This window comes from Carcharodon carcharias, chromosome 8 (genome assembly GCF_017639515.1).
Source record: "Carcharodon carcharias isolate sCarCar2 chromosome 8, sCarCar2.pri, whole genome shotgun sequence".
Classification (NCBI taxonomy): Eukaryota; Metazoa; Chordata; class Chondrichthyes; order Lamniformes; family Lamnidae; genus Carcharodon; species Carcharodon carcharias.
This window is the reverse complement of record NC_054474.1, coordinates 9,624,804-9,647,625: the sequence shown is the minus strand read 5'-3', so window position 1 is coordinate 9,647,625 and position 22,822 is coordinate 9,624,804. Positions and strand designations below refer to the sequence as shown.

The 22,822-nt window shown below is 41.5% G+C and overlaps 1 protein-coding gene across 2 annotated transcripts in view; it reads right to left on the bottom strand.

Annotated features, from left to right (window-relative positions):
• LOC121280875 (protein diaphanous homolog 1-like) overlaps nt 1-22,822 on the bottom strand; it is a 342,942-nt gene that overhangs the window by 48,070 nt on the left and 272,050 nt on the right. For both annotated transcript variants that reach the window (XM_041193196.1, XM_041193197.1), the window contains one exon: nt 19,426-19,558. In XM_041193196.1, the coding sequence (XP_041049130.1) occupies nt 19,426-19,558 (133 nt within the window). The remainder of the gene's footprint in view (nt 1-19,425; nt 19,559-22,822) is intronic.

Here is a 22,822-nt window from a genome sequence, read left to right as displayed (position 1 = left end):
CATGTACCTATGTGCATTTGTGTCATGTTGCCCTATGCTAAATCTTGAAAGAATGTAATGTTTAAAAAAAACTGAAAAATCAGTTCTAAATTTGAATGTACGTTAATGGAACACAGAGATCAGTTAAATGCCTTAAAAACAAATTTTGTTGGGTTCAGTGATTAGATAAGGAGAGTGAGAAGAGGTAGAGGAAGGAGAGTAAGGAGGCCAGGAGAGGGAAGGAGAGCGAGGAGGCCAGGAGAGGGAAGGAGAGCGTGGAGGCCAGGAGAGGGAAGGAGAGCATGGAGAGACAGAGAGGCGCAGGGGAGCAAGGAGAGAGGCGCAGGGGAGCAAGGAGAGAGGCGCAGGGGAGCAAGGAGAGAGGCGCAGGGGAGCAAGGAAAGGGGGAGGGGAGCGTGCAGGCGATGAGTGAGTGAGGGCTGTGAGGTGGTAAAGTGAGAGGGAGGGAAGTCAGGAAAGCAAGTCAGTGAGGAGGGGGAAGAAAGCGAGGTGGTGGAGAGTGGGAAGTGAGCAGGCAAAGAGGTGGGGTGAAGTAAGGAGGAAATGAGGAGAAGGGAGGGGTGTGAGAAAGAGAGGGGGAAGAAAGGAAAGTGATGAGGCAAAGACAGACAGAAGAGAGATGGAAGAGAGATGGCGAGAAAAGAGAAGTGGGGAAAGTAGAGGTAAGCAGAGAAAAGGAAGAGAGCTGGAGCAAGGGGAGACAGGGAGGGGAGGGTAGGGAGAAAAAGGGATGGGTTAGAGCCATGGCAAAATAGAGAACTTCGGTCAAGGTCAAGAATGGAGAAGTGAGTTGGGGAGGGGAGGAAAAAAAGCCTCCATTTTGAAGAAATTTAAGAACTGCTTTCTGTTTGGAGGGCAGGAACCATGGACTTTTCAGGATGTGCCAATTTTGAAAAAAAATAACTGGCTAAAAGTATTGGACTATTATCTAGAAAAGTATGTTTAAAGAGTGCCCCCCTCAGGATTCACTTTCAAGAAATGAATTTGAAGAGTTATATGTTGCTTTGTCTATGTTGTTTAGAATATTTATATTTCAAACATTAGTGACCTCATCAGAGAAACGACGTGGAATTGCTGAATCATGCAATACAAGAAAGCTAATTCAACAAAGCCAGTTGATGCTGGGGCACAGTGATCTAATGACAGTATCTCTACTAATACAATTTCAGCCCACACTGCTGGAGCTCATTAGCTTCCTTCAAAGCAGTTCTGATGAGACCTATGATAGTTCAAACATAAATATTCAGAGACAAAATTCACATGCATGCACAATAAAAAGTAAAGATTTTAATGATCTTTTAACTGTTACTTACAAAGGGTTCTGACTCAGTATAGACACATCACACATCCATGTCAATGCCTGAAATGCGTGGGCAATTGTGAAAAGAACTGTGCATTTCATCAGAAGATTACTGCTGAATTTTGAAGCCAGTCAATAATACCACACATATTGTACCAAAATGATCTCTAGCACATTCATTGCTAATGCACAAACTTTTGCACAGTAATTATAGGGGCTCTGCAGTATTTGCAGTTAAAAAAATTCAGTAGAATAATTTATCATAGTGCCACATAAATCTGACAGAAAGCACTTACTGCTTCAATCCACTTGCAGGATACCCACATATGTCAATACGGTGCTGGATGCTGTCTAGACAGTCTGCAGCACCAGTATGTATAGACTGTGTGTGGAAATAATCAATTTTATTAAGGATTTAGATTTGTCATGTAAAAAATACGCCCTTGAAATTAGACTGAGCATTAAAAGGACTAGCTGTTCGCCATTTTCTCTACAAATAGCAGCAGGTATTAAACCATCTGAATAATGACCCATTTCCTGCTACATTCACTAAACTACTGCAGTTGTGATAAGAAAGCAAGTATGGATTGAATGCTTAGGGTATTAATGGAATCATGGCCGGCTGCCTTTAAAATAAATAGCAAGATTCTCACTGTTTCACGGTACTCAGAAGGACCCATCACTGTTTTAAAATGTCCTTTCAACCCCTATGCAGGTGTAGATGAGGGCAGCTTGCATGACTGCAATGTTTTAGACTTCTGGGAGAATCGACCCTGGTTTACACTCAGTATTCCCTCAAACTTGGCGGGGTTGGCTGTGGCACATGACAGTTAACATTTGGAACAAAATATTTAGGTCAAAGTTCAGTGCTCTCAATTGCTGATATGAGAGCTGCATATAATAAGGATGTCCACAGTCATTCACTAAATTTAAGTGTAAAGTCTCAATGAGAAAATGCTTAACTTAATATCGAACTACTGAATATTACAACTGAGAAACATGCCATTTAAGATTATTCTGTTCCACACCCTATATTTTCTTCATTTTCCATTAATTATGCAATTCTCTTTTCAACAAATTGATAGACTCTGCTTCACCAATGGGTTACGGCACAAAATTCCAATGTTCATCTCCACTTACATCAAGCCTTTTTCCTAGCCTTTCCTTAAGTTGTTTATAACCATTTTGCACTGTTGGCCCTCCTATCGTGTTTGCCACTGGAAACAATTTCTCAATGTTTGTCTTAACCTTTCAGATAATAAGATAGATGAAGGAAATGCAGTGGATGGATTTTTTGATTTTTTTTTCAAATTATTTGCTAAGTTGCTGCACAAGAGGCTGAGAAATAATATATGGAATTCTGTTCAATGAGGGCAGGTGGGGAGTGGAAGGAATGAACCAAAGTGTAATAGTGAAAAGAAGTCACTCAGCTGGAAGATATGATTAGTATTCCACAGGGCTGAGTGTTGGGCTTTACTTATTCACTTTGTACACAAAATATCTATATTAAGGAATGGAGGGATCAGTATTGAAATTCCTGGTGACACCAAATTAGATGTTGTGACCAAGGCTGTGCAAGTCTGCAAGACGTCATAAATAGGCTAACAAAATAGGCAAATAGTTGTTTACCAAAAAAAATAGAATGACGACTAACTAGTCTATCATTTCCTTTTCTCTATCTCCTTTTTTGTAGGGGTAAGTTGCATTTGCCACTTTTTCATTTCTCTGGCAGTGTTTCTTTTCCTAGAATGTTGGAAAATTATAGTCAACACCTTTGTTATTTCTTTCTAACCTTACTCAGGATGTTCAAACATAAACCATCAGATCTGAGTACTTAATTTTTAATAGTAACCCAGTGTGTAGAATGCATTTCTGCAACTGGCATTTACAAATACTGTTCTATTCACTTAAGATTAAGAAAATCATAACCATTATACATTTGCTCAAGACAACACTAGTGATAACTCCTACAGGATCACTTCCATGACACAGCATGGAAATAAATACCGTACCGCATTAAATACCGCCTGAGCAAGTAGACACGGGTGTCCATTTTTAGGAATCCCCCTGTGGCTTCTAACTTGACAGCTGGACAGGACAGCTCAAATTCGCGGCACTATGGGCATTACAAGTCTTCAAGGAACTGGGCTTTTTGCAAAATGTCCGATGAGCCTATTTTTTCAATAAGGGACAAACACTTCCAGTTGTGACAATGAAGCATGACATTGTGTTTGTAAAAACAGATGAATTCGTGACTAAAATTATACAGGTTTGCTGTTGTTTTCCCTTCCCAGTGCTCAATTTGGTACTTCATCAATAAATATCACACCAAGTCCTTAAGAAATGCTAGTTACACAAAATAATTCTATATATACTGTGATGCAGTAATACTCCGGCACTGAATAAACAATCTTGGCTTGATGTTTGCTACATTGTGGAACAGTGGTAATAATTAATCTTCATCACTGAAAAACAAACTCTAAGCAATGTATTTTGTTGTTTCCAAAGCTCCAAGAGGGATACAGATACAAGGACAAGAGTGATAAGTTGTATGTGGACTATGCAATAGAAACCTGCTATTTTTAGTATTGATATCCAAATATGTATAATTTAATGGTAGAAAAAAAACTCACCATTCCTATGATGTAGCATATAAAAAAAACCTTACATTCATAAGTAAAAGTATTGCATTTATAATAATTATTTGAAGAGCAGGGACCCATGTCATGTTGCATGCAGTAAGATCCCACAAACTGCAAATGGACAAATGCTCCAATTATCTCTTCTTTTGGCTGCTTTTGGTTGAGGGAGGAATATTTGTCAGGATAAGGGTCCAACTCTCTGCAGTACTCCATAGAATGCTGGGAGACCATTGATACTGGCCTGAATCTCAGGAACAGGAGAATATTGAAAGTTTTAGTTTAAAGAAAAGATGAAGTATTAAGATGCAATGTGACAAGAGCGGTATGGCAAAAAGTCTTTTGAGTCCTTACAGAGAAAGTTTATAACCTGGGTCAATTTAGAAGAGAAAAAGTTAACAGAAAATTAAAAATATACAGAGATGATGTTGGGTGGAGGGAACCTCATGTGGAGCATAAACACTACACAATAGATCAGTTAGACCAAATGACTAGTTTCTGTGCTGAAAATTCTGTGAGATGCATTTTTTACTTTTTGAACCCAACTTGAATATTTGCATCAGTTTGGTACAGAGGAATGTGAAGCATGAGTAAGAAGTATTCCAGTCCATCTGCCAATTCAGAAATCTCTCATACTTCTCCCACCATCTCTTCTTTTATAAGCTATCCAGTACCATCTTGAAATTATGAATTGATCCACTGTCAATGTAGGCCAGGACAGTCTGTAAAATTATCCTCAACTCTCATATTCACCAAGTTGTGCTGCACTTATGTCTTCTCAGTAGGTCTTAAAGGGGCTGAGCATTACAAAAAGAGAAAAACAAAACTACATCCTGTACAACTGATATCAATTGTTGAACAAGTCACACAGTCAGACTACCGGGTCTTCCCAGATGTAAGAGAAAGCAGCAATGCAAGGCTCATTGGGGCAGTCTTGTGATTTTTTTTTTTGGTTTGGTTTAGTTTGGGGGTGGAGGGAGAGAGTGGAGGACCTCTATTATAATCAAACAACACTGAAGAGAAACTAAATTGTACTTCAATAACATCTGATTTCATTGGTCATAATGGGAGTTCATACAAATGGAAAGACTGCACTGATCATTGCACTCCTATATCTTTGGAGACTTGTACAACTTACAGTAGACACCTCAAGGCACTGGAGAAGTATCTCCAGCAGTGCCTTTAGAAGATCCTCCAAATCCTTGGTAGGAAAGGGTATCCAACAGTAGTGTCCTTTCCGAAACCAACTTGCCCAGCATCGAGGCACTATTCACTCAAAACCAGCTTTGCTAGATAGGATGTGTTGTGCGTTTGCCAGGCACCAGACTCAGTTGTGGCAGATGACTCTCAGGAGGATAGTGGAAAATCTTCCGGGATGGCCTCACAGCATCCCTGAAGAGGTCAAACATACTCCTCGACTTAAAGGAGACCCTGGCATGTGACTAACCAAAATGGAGAAGGCTCATTTGGGAAGGCACTGAACACTTCGTGAGACTTCGTTGGGAACATGCAGGGGTGAAGTCAAGGCATTGGAGGGAGCGCACAAAAACCAATCCACCCAATTTTTCAAGCAGCACCTGCCCACATGTGACAGAGTTGGCAGATCGTGCACTGGACTTATCAGCCATCTCAGAACCCATCGCATCACAGTGGAAGCAAGTCATCCTCAAACCTGAAGGGCTGCCTAAGATGAAGGGAGAAAATCTCCAGCTGATGAGCAAACAGGCCACAATTTCACTAGATCAGAGAATAATGTGATTGAGAGGAGAAGCAAAACAGGCAACACTAGGCTGCTTTAAAAAGCACTAATAACATTCGAAATAAAAGAGTGAATTTTAATCACATGCAGCTTCCTTCAGGCTCAGGTGATGCCAGGAGCCTGTGTCTATCTGGGAGACTTTGAAAAGAAAAGCATTAAAAAAGGAAGATATTCTAATTGATTTAATAATTTTAAAACATTTTTGTAGTTTAACAAGGGGACGTTGAAACCAAAGGGATTGTAAATTAAGGCTAACACGTTAAATTGTGGTCATGTCCAGCACGTTAATCACATACTAATGGAATATCGGACCCTGCATTTAAAGGATGAGGAACACATCCGTGATATATAGCACATAACACAATATGAAGGAAATGGTACTATATACAATCATTAATTATAATATATAATTAATTATCTGAACACCCACATATTCCATCAGTTTAGTGCTGGGCCTTTCTTGCATTCTCTAAGCAAAATAATCTTTTGGGAATCTACTTTTCTTTTTCAAATGCTTTCCCAGCATTTAAAACAAATATTTCCAGCATTGAGGGGTTTGCATTTTAAATTCTTCAATTGTGATAACTTATCCCTTGGTGCAAAAGCAAAATTGCAGCAACAGACTGCCACAGCAGCATTTTTGGAGGTCAATAAATTACATGATTCCAGAGTTTTAAATGTAGTGTAGCAGGACTTGATCATTAGGAAATTAGAAATGACTATTTGATAACTATGTATTAAACCCTGCACTTCGTGTGTGCCTCACAGCTGAATTTTTCCCATTTTGTGTTAACTTGTGATGCTTCTTCATTCTTTGATAAATGTTGTCTTCATGCTTCCTCCCTCACACTCTCCTCCTAAAGATGCAGGTATCTGCTAGGGGCCTGGGTAGCAAGCATATCAGCAGGCCTCTGTTGTGCATCACCAGCCAGATTTACAAAGTATTTTTCATCAGTGAATTGTGATTGTGATCAGGGATGGGATGTGGTTGGTTTCTCTCCTTTCTAGCCCAGGGTCACAGGGGGGCACTTTGTTATGATCCCAGCTGATGTTAATACTGGACAAGTCAGATCCCAGAGTGAAACCTGGCTTGGTAGATCCTAACTTTGTTTTTGTTTTAGTAGCTTTGGAGGTCAGTTACTGAACATATTCACAAGAGTCAGCCAGTACAGCATAGAGAGTAAAATGTTTATTAAACAGGGAAAAATGAGTTATATTAAACTAGACAAAAAGGTTGGAAAGATTTCAATACAGAAACCAGAAAATGATTCAAACTAACACTATCCTTTTTATCCCAACAATCCTCACAGACTCAAAACCCCAGTGAAGGTTTACCACTGTCTCAACACCAAGGCTTCTTGTTTGGGTTAGCTCAGTTTTGAACAGTTTTCTTCTGGCAGACTGCTGAACATTCACTTGATGCTTTTCTTCAGCTGGTATCGCTCCCCGAGACACCCAAAAAATACAACCTAAACTCACTATTATTTCAACTTCAGAGCAAACACGAGTTCCCTAAACTCAGTTCCCCAGTAGACTTACAGGGTTTCTTATCAGAGAGATTAAACATTCTGCCTGCAGTCTCTGGTATAGAAACACTAACTGACCCTCCCCTTCTGTATCTCTCTGGATTCCTGACGCTAGGCAACAACACAGGTTTTTCTGCTTTATCTTTTGACCTCACTAAACTACTAACCCCTTGGTAACCCATTTCTTCACTTCAAGAGTTGCAAAAGCTCATTAAAAATACATGTATACAAACAGGGCCTTCAGGCTCCCCAGCAAACAGCTTGCAAAAATCTCTAAATGAAACTAAAATCAGGTTTCACCTGTCTTAACACCCAAATACAAAATATAAATTAAACCTAAAGCTATACATTGTTCCTAACAGTTTATCATCACCCAGCTGACTTCCCTCACTCATCCCCCACCCTATCCTTATCAGGGATCAGCAAACGCAGCAATCTAACTTAGAAACTTTTGGTATTTGCTACAAACACCCAGATTTTTGGAGTCAGGCCGACACCATTTAAAAGTGGTAGGTTGGAGCTGAATCCTGGATTCTTGCCCCATTCCCGGGTCTAGCAATTTTCGCTGGTGTGGGTCATAAGCCTACACCTTGCAGCTCCGGCCGGGCCAGCTCCTTTGTGGGGGTCGTCTTTTCTTCAGGCTGCGCCTCGGGACAGAGGATGACTTTCTTCCACTCTGGCGTTGTAGGTCCTGAGGTGACTAAGAAGTCCAATGTGGGTCCGCACACTCCACTGCAGGTAGTGTTTCATGATGCAGGTGGGTGGGAAGCTTGGATTTTGGACCGCTCCTTCGGCTCTTTGTGCTTGGCCTCCACATGGGTCTGCCGAAGATGCTCGAAATGGCTGGCACCATCGTGGATGCTATTTTTCCAGTTTGGGCAGTTTCGAGCAAGAGATTCCCACACATCAGTGGGGATGTTGCAATTTTTCAGGGAGGCTGCCCTTGAAAGATTTCCTCTGCCCTCCTGGTAACTGCCTGCCATGACGAAGTTTGGAGTAGAGAGCTTGTTTTGGGAGTCTTGTGTCAGGCATGTGGATTATGTGGCCCACCCAACATAGCGGTAAGCATCTCATTGCCACTGCAATTTTCATGGAGTCAGGCCAACTTCTTGAGAAAGGCAAGTTTAAAAGATCTTACCTATGCCTCTTCCCTGGCCTCTGTCCCACCTCCATGGCCCTCAACCCACCACCATGTCCACTCACCCAGTATGTACTACGTACAGAACCAATGAGCCATATAATATCAATGGGAAGTGTTGAAATGCTGAGGAAAAATAACACCCACTCAGAAACGTGCTTTGTAAAAAACTGCTGTTCCTACAACCCTATAAAAGTGTCAGATAGAGCAGTATACCTGCTTCACACCAAATAAATCATGTCCAAATAAATACATTGACAAAACAGCACATTAAAAAAATTATAACCACATAAATATTTCAATCAATCAAGTAAATACTTCCTCTAAACAGACCGCTGCTAAGCTAAAAATTGAGGGGTTTGGAGTTCAGTCAAGCATTCATAACAAACCGATCTGGGAACAGTATCAGCAAAAAAAAAGGCATTTTTTTTTTATTCATTCATGGATGCGGGTGTCACTGGCTGTGCCAACATTTATTACCTATCTCTAATTGCCCTTCAGAAGGTGGTGGTGAGCTCCCATCTTGAATTGCCAAAGTTCATGTGGTGTAGGTACATCCACAGTGATGTTAAGGAGGTGGTTCTACCTGATTCTCCTCGTGGGCTCATTATGAATGCTTGGCATGGGGGGCATGGAGAGCAGGTGGGAGAGTTACAGTGTGAGAGAGGTGAGGGATAGAGGGTCTAACTGCTCTTAATACAACTGGATTGAAGTCTTAAAGAACCGAGGTGGGCCGATTAACCAACCAGCCTTGGCATTCACCCACCCATGACCACCTACAATTTGCTTTTGGAGTCAGTGAACTAGACTCTCTCCTGCTGGCTCCCTGGAGCGAAGATTGTGCTTAATGGGGACCTTTAATCTAAGGCAGGACTGCTGAATCAGGAAATTTCTCGACTTGAGCTACTTGCCTTGATAGCAAAAATCCAGCCCCAGTGTCCAAGATCTCTGCTCCCCACCAATTCCGGTTCCTTGGGCGCCTCCAATTTTAAAATCGCTCCACCATCAGAATACGTGACTTCTGCTGCCTTGGTCCTAAGCTCTGAGATTCCATCCCTAAAGCTTCTGCCTCTTTTTCCTCCTTTACCACAGTCCTGACAACCTACCTCTTTGGCCAAGCTTTGGGGCATCTGCCCTAATATGTTCTTATGTAGCTCAGTGTCAAACTTTAGTTTAATAACTCTCCCCCTACTTGGGACATTTTGCTATGTTAAGGGTGGTCTATAGGTACAAATAGCTTTTGATGTTGCCATTCAATACTTGGACATCAATGGACCTTTTCTCTTCTTGACACATCAGATCATTTAATACAAGTATATGGGTGGGATGATAGCGTTAATCTCACACCATTATGACTGTACACTAAGCAGACGGGGCAATGGAATTCGTTTCATCCCATTTTCCAAATGTAATGCCAAAAAATACATTCATTAATGGAAAGCACGTTTCTTTACTTTGTTCAAACAGGCTTTACAAGGAAATCTGTACAGACTCTTGAAGTGGGTGAAAATATTAAACAAAAAGACAGGAGATCTAAGGCTCTATTCCTTTCATAATCCAAGTCTGACGCAGAACAGGACAAGATGAATCAATACCAGCCTCAGTAATCCTTTAATATCCTTAACAAAATTCAATTCTGACAAAAAAATTAGTCTGCCAGGAAAATCAATGCCTTAAAGGAACAGAATTTTAGGATGATAAAGGCTGACAGATATTATAGATGCCTTGTTCGGTGTCTAATGAAGTTCCTCGTATACTGAGTAATCATAGAAACAGGAGAAGGCCATTCAGCCCCTCAAACCTGTTTTGTCATCCAATGAAATCATAGCTGCTCTGCATTCTAACCCCATCTACGAGCCTTCCCAGCCCAGACTTAACCAGTACAGAAGCAGGAAAGGAGTGGGGTCCCCACCCAGTATCCTCCCACCCGATAAATGGCCCCAGCCTGCAAACTTATCCTGAGAGCAGGTGGGAGTAGGGTGGGGGGAGGGATATTAAATTCTGCCCCTCTTTCAGAGTTTAGTGGAGGGGTCCCTTAAAGATAGTTTGTGCAAATGCCCACAGAGGATGGCCATAGACTGGACCCAGTGAAATTATTCATTCAAGTGATGGGTGCTTCGCTGGCTGGGCAAACATTTATTGCCCATTCCTAGTTGTCCTTGAGGTGGTAGTGATGAGAAGTCTTCTTGAACTACTGCAGTCCATGTGGTGTAGGTACATCCACAGTGCTGTTAGGAAGGGAGTTCAAGAACCCAGCGACAGTGAAGGAACCGTGATATATTTCCAGGATGGTGAGTGACTTGGAAGGGAACTTCTAGGTGGTGGTGTTCCCATCTATCTGCTGCCCTTGACCTTCTAGATGGTGGGTTTGGAAGGTGCTGTTGAAGGAGCCTTGGTGAATTCCTGCAGTGCATCTTGTAGATGGTAGACACTGCTGCTACTATGCGACGGTGGTGGAGGGAGTTAATGTTTGTGGATTTGGTGCCAATCAAGCGGGCTGCTTTGTCCTGGGAGACGTGAAGCTCCTTGAATGTTGTGGGAGTTGCACTCGTCCAGGCAAGTAGGGAATATTCCATCACACTCCTGATTTGTGCCTTGTAGATAGAGGACAGGCTTTGGAGAGTGACAGGGTGAGTTACTTGTTGCAGGATTCCTAGCCTCTTGACCTTCTCTTGTAGCCACAGTATTTATATGGCTAGCCCAGTGCAGCTTCTGGTCAATGGTAGCCCCCAGGATGTTGATAGTGGGGGATTCAGTGATGGTATTGTCACTGAAAATCAAGGGGTGATGGTTGGATTCTCTCTTGTTGGAGGTGGTTATTGCCTGGCACTTGTGTGGTATGAATGTTACTTGCCACTTGTCAGCCCAAGCCTGGGTATTGTCCAGGTCTTGTTGCATTTGGACATGGTCAGCTTCAGTATCTGAGGAGTCGTGGATGGTGCTGAACATTGTGCAATCATCAACGAACATCCCCACTTCTGATCTTATGATGGAAGGAAAATCATTGATGAAGCAGCTAAAGGTGGTTGGGCCGAGGACACTACCCTGAGGAACTCCTGCAGTGGTGGCCTGGAGCCTAGATGACTAACCCCCAACAGCCACACTCATCTTCCCATGTGCTAGGTCTGACTCCAACCAACGGAGAGTTTTCCCCCTGATTCCCATTGACTCCAGTTTTGCCAGGGCTCATTGATGCCACACTCAGTGAAATGCTGCCTTGATGTCAAGGGCAGTCACTCTCAACTCACCTTGGGAGTTCAGCTCTTTTGTCCATGTTTGAACCAGGGCGGTAATGAGGTCAGAAGCTGAGTGGCCCTAGCAGAACCCAAACTGGGCATCAGTGAGCAGGTTATTGCGAAGCAAGTGATGGCACTGTTGATGACCTCTTCCATTACTGATGATTGAGAGTAGACTGATGGGACGGTAATTAGCCAGGTTGGAGTTGTCTTGCTTTTTGTGTATAGGATATACCTGGGCAATTTTCCACATAGCCGGGTAGGTGCCAGTGTAGCAGCTGTACTGGAACAGCTTGGCTAGGGGCACAGCAAGTTCTGGAGCACAAGTCTTCAGTACTATTGTCAGGGCCCATAGCCTTTTCCTCCTCCGGAGCAAACCTGCTCACAGTCTTCAGTCGTTTCTTGATATCACATGGAGTGAAACGAATTGGCTGAAGACAGGTTGGCTGGATCATCCACTCGGCGCTTCTGGAGGCTGAAGATTGTAGGAAATGCTTCAACCTTATCTTTTGCACTTACGTGCTGAGATATTTATGGAGCCTCCTCCTTCAGTCAGTTGTTTAATTGTCCACCAGATGTGGCAGGACTGCAGAGCTTAGATCTGATCCGTTGGTTGTGGGATCGCTTAGCCTGGCTTATCACTTGCTGCTTATGCTGTTTGGCACGCAATTAATTCTGTGTTAAAGCTTCACCAGGTTGGCACCTCATTTTTAGGTTATGCCTGGTGCTACTCCTGACGACTCCCAGGGCAAATCCCTCCCGACTGTATACCACTGTGCCGCCACCTATCTTGGGCATACCAGGGATGGTGATGGTGGTGTCTGGGACATGGTCTGTCAAATAGTGATCCTCATGGAATCACACGTCAGGCTGTTGCTTGACCTGTCTGTGAGACAGCTCTCCCAATTTCGGTACTAGCCTCCAGATGTTAGTAGCCTCGGTCAATGCCGGGGGAGTCACTTGTAGGCCAGATCTGGTAAGGATGACAGATTTAGTTTTTTTACGACAATGGACAATGGTTTCATGGTCATCATTAGACTTTTAATTCCACATTTTTATTGAATTCAAATTCTGTGCTGTGGCAGGATTCGCACCCAGATCAGCGACAATACCACTATGCCATCACCTCCCCTTAACAATAAACAACTATTATAACAATACACAGAAGGCATTTCATGAGCTACTTCTTTCATATTCTGCAGCAGCCCTAGCCTGTTCCGGCAAGTCTCCACTGCCAGACTGGAGCCACTACCTGGTGGAAGCTGTGGAACCTATCATCAAATTCCAGAACCACTGATAGGGTCAGGTGGTAGGCTTGAGAATAGATGACAGTCCCATCTTGCTGAAGGTAACCCCCCATTCAAAAGGTGGTATGGGGGAGCATGGGAATGCTTGGATCAGAACAAAAAACGTGCCATGGAAGATACATTGACCTGCAACTAATATGGACTCAAATCCCACTGCCAAAACTTGCGCATTTAATTTCAGGATGACACTTCAATGCAGTACTGATGTAATGCTGCACTGTTGGAGGTGCCAACTTTAAGATGTTAAACCTAGACTCTATCTGTCCAAAAGATCCCATTGCACTATTTTAAAGAAGAGCAGAGGAGTTCTCCCAGATACCCCAGCCAATATTTTTTCATGAACTAACAGCACCAAAACAAATTATCCATTCGTTAGCACAGTGGAATCTTGCTACTTTCCTATATTACAACAATAACTACACTTCAAAAGTATACCATTGGCTGTAAAGCACTTTGGGACATCCTGAAATCATGTTATACAGATACAAGTCTTTCTTTTACTGTGCATTTGATGGTCACTGTCACTGGCGGCATCAAAAACACAAAATCATCCCATTATTTGAAATTTTGTCCACCATAAAACCATCAAATCTTATAAAGAAAACCAAAAACAAAGACAATAAGACTTTAGCTCATTATACCTTGGAACAACAGCATATGATGGAAGATGATTCACTTTGTATTCGTCTAATATCACTCACTCTCAGTTACTGTATTTTTCACATTCCATTAACAGTGCTTCCCAAAACTTATGCAGCAGCAACTTGCAACTCACCATGCAATACATTTACCTCAGCTAAACGATCAACCTTGATCAAAATCTAAATTTAAATCCGAAGTGTTATCTCCTAAGATATCAATATGTAGGATTTAAGAGGCTCCATTTTATTTTCCAGCAAAGAGTTAATTTTTTTTGTTAAAGAATGTTATTTTCTACTCAATGAAGAATTTAAATCCAGCACTGCTAGCTAAACTTTCAGCATTAGAATGCCTGCCGGGATAATTAGTGCTTTGAAGATGGAGACTGTACAGATGCTGCTTTCCAGAAAGCCCATGGCTGAAAATGTCATTTGACATGACAGCTATGCAATTGAAATCATTTATCTGTGTAAGAAAATGTGGGTCTTGCAACTCCTCCACAAAACTAAAAAAGAACTCCCCATCATTGCAAAACACTGTATACTTATAGAAAGAAAATTTGGCAACAAACCCTCCCTAAACATTAAAAGAATAAAACCACTTCTTATATAAGAAAAATACTGAAGATTGGGCAGTAAAATTCCGGGTCATCCTCCTCAGGGGTAAAACAGTTAATTATTTGAACAAAAGGGCTAACGTTTGGACTTGAAGACTCATTAGTTCCAGATGGTAGACTGAATTTCAATAATGCTTCCTCCTTAGGCTAAAGAGCAGAATTAAGTTTTACTGACGTGATTATATCTTTAAATGTTGAAATGCACTATTAGTTAGAGCGTTTTAATTTTGAGACTCCCATAATCACTTTGAAAATACAAATATTCAAAACTTGTATTTTGTTTTAGCTTAGATGTACAGCATGTTGCACACTGAGCCACAGCAAACAAGATGATCCCAGAATTGAACTGTATGTGACTCCAGTCCCACAGTGTGATTGACTCTTAAGTGGCTTCTGAAATGCCTAAAGAGCCAAAAATGCGAAAGGAGGCTGCGGTAGATATATTATTCATTACCAAGTTGCATCCTCACCGATATGTTTTAAGGAATGCTTGTCAGAAAACGGTAGTATCAAATTATCAAGTGGCTCCAGACAATGGCTCAAGACAAAACGGCCACTGCTGACTTCTCAGGGCAACAAGGAATGGGCAATAAATGTTGGTCAGCGCAGAATTAGAACTGGTTTGTGACTATGGGGACATGCAATTGGCTTTGGTGTATCCAGATTAGCAGAAACGTTTTACTACATTAAGAGGGTTTCATAAAAAAGGTCAGGGTTTGAAGCTGTGGCCACTATTCAGCAGCCGCTAGGAAGGAATAGAAGGATATGCTGATGGGGTTAAAAAGGAGGCTGGGAGGAGGGTTGTGTGGAGCATAAATAATAGGATGGGCTTGTTGGGCTGAACAGCCTGTTTCTCTGCTGTAAATACTACGGAATACCACAAAAAGTTGAAAACAGCATTTGGGAGGCAAAGAGTTAAACTTCCTGCTGACATTACCTTGAGCGTTCAGGGCAGCTGACACTCATTTGCCTTGCAACAGGATGTCTATTTATTGATTAATTTCCTGAGGTCCAAAAGGATTTCACAGCTGAAACTGTAAATTTATATTATAATACACAGGCACTGTGCCATGAAATGTGAGATTAAATATTTCATGACCAGTCAGAACAGTGGACACAAGAAAGGCTGTTTTCTGTCATGCATTTGTTAAAAATCCTCAGTTCATTCCATATATTACAATAATGGCAATAGGAAAAAAGAGAACATAAAGGACCGTTATTCTTTGTCCGTGCACACTGACAGAATTATAAAAATGGAATATTGTCCTCAAGGAGTTAAGTTAAAACCTGGCAAACTACTTCCAAATGGCACATATAGGAATATAGGAATTTCAAAAAGTCTAAATATTAATTCTGTTATTCAGCAGCAATGATGTTAACAGAACCTTTTGCTCCCATTTTATTTTCAAGGAGTATTCAGCAATGTATGCCCACTTGTCTTTTTACTGTCACATCCCTCTGAAAACCGTGGTACAGTCCACTGAGCCACTGATGAAGAGAGATGGGGGAAGGGTAGTGTTGTACACCTTTGCAGAATTCTAACAACAGTATTTTTACAGTCTGCAACCAAGCTGATGTATAACCTACTGCACATTTCATCCCCTGCAATAAACTCTGATTTAAATATTCTTAACTTACTATGCATTACCTGCTTCCAATCATTTCAATGGCAAACTGGTCTCTCTAATGTTAGAAATCATTACTGCTGGCATTTTAAAAATGTATCTTAATTGTTGGCATCATACGCAACCAGTAGAATTAGGTGGTTGTGGTAACTGTGATGTTAAATTGCACACAACAATTAAGGCTAACAAAGATCTGATGTATCATAATGCAACAATTTGCTATAGCACAATGGAGTATCTTTCATGGGAGTGGCAGGCAGATGGGTGATTAATTTGTTGCAGATGGGTGGTGGGGGAGCAAGGAGTGGGGTTGGGGAGAGCGATTTGAGCAGAAGCAGGCCACCTTCTGGTGAAAGTGGTGGCGCAGGAAATACCAAAGACTGAGCTGCACCCACTTCATCTGCTGAAAAGCTTGTGACATCTCATGGGAAAGGAACAGAAACAAGAACAAGCATTAAAAAAGATACAAGGGGCCACAGCCACTGTTCAGGGAGTCCAAAAGATAGATCTTCTCAAATTTGCTGATCTACAAACCTAAACCAACATGCTTTGCATAGTTTGTTTGCTGCTAAATTATATTGTCCCAAATAAACAGGAGGAAGAGAACCTCACTTTACCAGTTGCTACATCACTTAAAATGGCACAGCCCAATATATTTTTAAAAATTGCTTCAGTAGTGGAGCTCAATCGTGTACACTGGTGCTGCCACCCTCAGGAACAAACTACATTTTTCAACAGTGTCAAAAGCAGTATTAAATGGGATTGCTATATCATAAAAATAAAAATTCCATGAAAGATTTTAGAATATTGCTGGATTTGCTGTTTTACTGGTTTAAAGGCAAGTTTTCCCATTACTGAAAATATTGCAGGTTTCCATTGAGACTAGTCAGCCATAATAAATCTAAACAGCAACCAATCTCAATGTTATCTCCTGCTCAAAATTACTAACTGTAAGCATCTATGTATTTTTAATACATTCCTGTTGATATATTTTTGTGAAAAAAATATTTTTAACCATTCTTTTTAAAACCATTTTTTGGTGGGGTTTGATCTGTCTGGCCTTGCCAGCATAACACATTGCCGCAGTCTCTTTGTCTTTCCCTGACCTCAACTCTTGCTCCACCCTCTTTACCAAGGTGTTTTTTTTGCTGACATGGGGTGGATTTGCACTTCCTTGACAGCAGTCAGCAGCACAATCTGTGCAATAGTGATAATCACAGCATGCTTAATCTTGCTGCTTTCCTGTGTCAGCTTCACAGTACGATGAGGAAAAAAAGCAGCCAAATTAAACACAGTGAGAGACACAAAATACATTCATCCTCCCTCCACCTTAAAGCTGCGCCCTAAGCAGAACGTGCTAAATACAGCAAATGGACAAAGGGATAGCTACAGGCACAACATCCTTGACTGACAATAATTCTTGCTTAGGTGTTGCTTCTGTGCACATGCAGAGTAAGGGATTAGAAAGGAGAAACTGAGTGAATGGGGTGGGGGGTGCAGGAAAGAGGGCAGAGGGAATGGGGGAGGGGGAGATTAGAGAGAGAGGAGGATCAGAATATTTTTTTCCCTGATTTGTAGATGGTAACAGCAGTGAACACTCCCAGTTCTAGGATGGTGTCAATCAGTACTATACAGTACACCCCTCCCCTCCTCCTACTGCTTAAGCCCCAGTGGAAAACCTACAGCACCATCTGGTGTTACAAAACATTATTTCTATTTCCTGCAATCTACGATTCTAATACATTTAAGTAGCAACCAATCCCAAAGAATTTTCCTGATAAAATAACTGTTTTGTGACACTGACACAGCACCTATAATAACGATTTTCAATACATTCCTCGGTTATTTTTCAAAAATGTAACAATTTTTCTGTATTCTTTCCCCTTTATTACAGCTTTTACTTGTGCTCATCAAACAGAATGCTGCAATTACAAACAGAAGATGCTTCAAATACACAGCAGGTCTAACAGAATCCAAAAAGGCGGCAGGTCAATATTCTAAGTGGGAGCTTTCAACAGATCTCAAAAATTTGGCCTGTCTTTTCTGTTTTTGGATGCCTGACACACATTTTTTAAATTCAACATTTACTATTTTTTACTGCAGATTGTCAACACGCTCAATTATTTAATTTGACTATTAATGAAGCAAGTTACCAAACATTCCTGTGTTATGCATCTGGTGTTGAAATCAAGTATTCCCAAACCAGGTGGAAAATATATAGTAAATCCCTATCTGTCTGTACAACTCAGATTTTCCACATTAACAGGCAGTAGTCTATAATCTCCATAATCTACGCTACAAACTGATGGGAAAGATCCAACAGATAGTGTTCTACAGTTTTGGAATCTTATGCTGCTATAACTCGAGGCACTGACTTAAAAACTGTTACCAAGCAGCACAGGTCCACATAACTTGAGATTCCATGCTCACTCGAATGCGTGTTTTGGCTACCACTCTGCACCCGAGTTCATCACTTCTACTTCCCCTCTTTTGTTCTTTTTTCCCTCTTTATCTCTCCTAGTCCCTCATGCTTCTCATCATGCCTGCTTTCATTTCTCTCCTCTCTGATAGGCCTTGCCCCTCTGCCCCCACCACCCCGATAACTGCCAAATAATAGCAAGCAGGAAAACAATGACACGTGCATAAAGCTTTGCAGTAAAAGGTGAAAATACATTATTAGTTTTCTTTATTTAATCCTACTGTTAAGTGGGCTTCGTGCAGAGTTCTGGATAGCTCTTAGTCAACAGGCGACAAGGTGAGATATGAGCTGTAGAGTCTCGGAAGGTGCTGGGAGGGCACAGGGAATAGTAGTGCAGTGGTTATGTTACTAAACTAATAAGACACAGAACGTGTTTAACTCCAACAAAGGCAGTTTGAGAATTTGAATTCAGCTAAAACAAGTTCACAAAATAAAATGCTGGTATGAGTGAGCTTCCAACCACCACCAAGACACCTTACTTCCATCTCCATAGCATTGCCTATCTCTGCCTCAGCTCTTCTGCTGTTGAAACCCTCATCTATACCTTTTGTTGCCTCTAGACTTGGTTATCCCCATGCTCTCTTAGCTGTTCTCTCAAATTCTACCATCATAAACTTCAACTCATCCAAGACTTTGCTGTCCATATTCTAATGCAGAAGAAATCCTTTTCACCAATTTAACCCATGCTCGCTGACCTGCTTTGACTTCTAGTCCGGCAATGCCTCTATTTTAATATTCTCACCCTTTTTCTTCAAATCTCTCCATATTCTCATCTTTCCCATCTCTATAATTTTTGTGCTCTTCCAATTCTGGCCTTGCGCATCCCCAGTTTTAATCACACAACCACGGATGCCTTCAGCTGCCTGGGCCCTAAGCACTGGAAACCTCTCCGTAAATCTTTCTGCCTCTTTCTCTTCCTATAAGATGCTTCTGAAAACGTACCCCTTTGACTAAGGTTTTGGTCATCGGCATTAATATCTCATGTGGCTCGATGTTTGATAATGCTCTTGTAAAGGACCTTGGGACATTCTACTACATTAAAGATGCTATATAAATAGAAGTTTTTGTTAATTTTGGTAATATGTCAACAAAACTGTCTAGAATTAAAATGTGATTGCACCAAAATCTACAAGGAAGGAAAAACATGCATAACTTTCCTACCTGCATTCATGTCGATGATCGCACTCTTCTTCTGTTTTTCCAGTCTCTCCTTCTCTGCTTTCTCTTTTGCAAGTTTGGCTCTTTTGATTTTCTCTTCAGCTTCTTTCCGTTTCTTGTTCTCCATTACTGATTGCTGAGGATGATACAAGAGTACTTACAACAATGATTTGCATTTTATGGTCTCAGGACATCCCAAAGTGCTCTACAATTAATGATGTACTTTTGAATTGTAGTCACTTTTGTATCGTAAGAGATGCAGAAAACACTTTGCAAATAGCAAGGTCCCGTAAAAAGGAGCGTGAATGACCAGATAAAACCGTTTTAGTGATATTGGTTGGGGGAATAAATACTGGCCAAGATATCGAGGAAAATTCTCCCGCTGTTAGTGGCACTGGATCTTTTTTGTCCATCTGAGAGGGCTGATGGAGCCTCAGTTCAATGTCTGAACTGAAAGAGTGCACCACCGGCAGTACAGCTCTTTCAGTAGGACACTTTAGTTCAGCTAGATATTGTGCTGAAGTCTCCAAGCAGTACTTGAACCCACAACCTCCTAACTCAAACATAAGAATATTGCCACTGAGCATGTCACAGGGACCACAAAGTCCTAGATTCAAATATCAGTGAATATAATGTCAATTATTCAAGCTTTTGTGCGTTCAGTGGTCTGGAACTTGACAGTGTCACAATAATTGCAGGGTTTATCACAATTTTAAATTTTGTATTTTGTAATCTTAAGAGCTCCCCAGAATAAATTAGTGCATAAATACATTGTGCAGAGGATCCTCTGTTTTATTTCTGGTTTACACTGAATTAGCTGACCTCAGCCAGGCAACAATTAGGATGCCAAAATAGAAGCAAAATACTGCAGATGCTGGAAATCAATAAAAACAAAGTGCTGGAAATACTCAGCAGATCTGGCAGTATCTGTGGAGAAAGAAACAGAGTTAATGCTTCGAGTCCAATTGGAGCCTTCTTCAGAACTTCAGTTCTTCAGCCAACTTGCTCAGCATCAAAATGCTAATCACTCAAAACCAGCTCTGCTGGTTGGGACATGTCCTTCATATGCTCAACATCAGGCTCCCAAAGCTCTACTCAGAACTTGGTCATGATAGAAAACTCCCAGGAGGACAGTGAAAATGCGTTAGGAATGTTCTCAAAGCATAGCTGAAGAGACCAACCAACCAACCCCACCAACTCAAGGGAGACCCTAGCTTGTGACAGGCGAAAATGGAGAAGGTTCGTCCAGGAAGGCACAGAACATATTGAGAGACTTCACTGGGAGTATGCAGAGGCGAAGTTGAGAAGCTGGAAGGAGCGCACAAACCTCCAAACAACCTACCTACCCAACCCAGAGTCTACATTTCATACATTGGACTTATCAGCCATCTCAGAGCTCTTCAAACCAGAGTGGAAGCAAGTCATCCTCGATCCCAAGGGACTGCCTAAGAGAAAGAGAGAGCGCTGAAGCTCTGTAGATTCCTGCATTTGAATGTCATTGCTATGTTTACACTTTCAAAATGACAAATTAGCTAAGGTACTGGGGAAGGACTGTCTGGTCCAAAATATCAGAACACTACACAAGGAAGTGCCTTGTAACCATTGGGCCACAACATCAGCTTTATTTGCGTATATGAGAATTACTTCATCCCAGCTTGGAGATGACCCAGAGTTGCCTGCAGCAGGCTGGGGCTTCGCTAGGAAACCGACAGATTCTCCTAATAAGCAGCAGCATCGGAGTACCTCTGAAAAGGCAAACAGAAATGGCAGATCTCCAATGCACTTGCAAGATTTAAGCTTTACAATTTAAAAAAAAAACAGACAAGGGAAACTGTAATTTTTCACTGAGTCTTTGGGAGAATGAGTATGTTCAATAGACAGTATTCTCCCCAGACATTCTTTTCCTCTAAAGAAGCATCAGAGATACTTGTGACTTGAATTTCTAACATAGGTGCATATTTAGCAGCAGTGATTTATCATTCCTGATTCACTCAGGAACAGGTAGATGCAGAATCTGAGGCTTTTTAGGCAAACAGTGTTACCTATGCATCAAATGATATGGCAGTTGGCAAATGTAGAAATTCAGAGAATGTGTTGCATTTCTTTTTGCATTAATTTGAGTCTGAAATGCATGGAGTTTCCAAACCAAGCTATTGAGAAGTGCACTCAGATAGCATTTGCCAAATATGGAGTGTGCTTGTTCAGAGGCAGACACCACTTACTCAAGTCCAGGCTGCACAGGTTATCAAGGGTTAAGACAGCCCTGTGTACAGGGTAGCATTGCAGGTTAACAGAGCATTGGCAAGATCCCTGTTGCTTGTCCAGCCATGACTGCCTATCATTATGTTTGCAAGGTTATCAAGGCCTGAAAGAGAGAAGTAATGGCCTTCTTGTTCCATTAGAAAGATAGAATGGCTTGTCAATAATCAGCAACCTGAACACTGAGTCCTCCTCAGGCTGTGAGCTTCCATCAAAAACGTCATTCTGGAGACACCTTGATCCCAGACACCCCATTTACTTGTCCTGCTTCCCCCCAACCTAAGGAAGATTATTACTATTTGGCTGCAAAGACCAGTGGAGAACAAGTACTTGGAATCTTTCAATTAAAGACATGGTGAGCAACACATTCACCATTGACATGTGAGAATGGATTGCCATCATTCTTCTGACTAAAGCATCGATACACACCAGGCTTCATCGAATAGCAGTTCCATCCATTGGAGGTGTGGGGCTTCAGAGGCAACTACTTACCTAGACAACTCAATTGTGGTAACTGAGCCATGAATATATGAGGCACGTGTTTTCATACCCAGCCTCCTGTTAGTGCCTTCCGGTTGAAGTTGGCTATACCACTGGATAAGACAAAGATAAATGCTTCCAACGGGACATTTCATAATCTGCAAGCCACTTAGCACCAATGCTGTGTATCAGAATTAATTCATGTCAATCAAAAATCCAGTTCCTCGTGTAAAAGGCTTTGACTAAGAAGCATGCTTCCTCCACAGCATTCAGGGGTAGATTGAAGCAGGCCAGAATCCATCCTCCCTCCAACCATTACTTCTTTTTGTCATAAATTGACTTCCCCACCTATGAATTTAAACCATGACATGAAAGCACACAGAATCCTTGGCTTTATTAAAAGAGGAAGAGAGTACCAAGGCAAGGAAATATTCTAAACCTTTATAAATCTTGGGTTAGGCCTCAGCTGGAGTACAGCATTTAATTCTGGGCATCATACTTTAAGGAAGGACTTCAAGACCTTGGAGAGGTTGAAGAGGAGATTTAATCGAATGCCACAAGGGATGAGGAAGCTCAGTTGCGAGGAGAAGCAGGAGTTGGATTGTTCTCCTTAGAGCAGAGAAGGTTAAGAGAAAATTTGAATGGGGGTTCTCAAAATCAA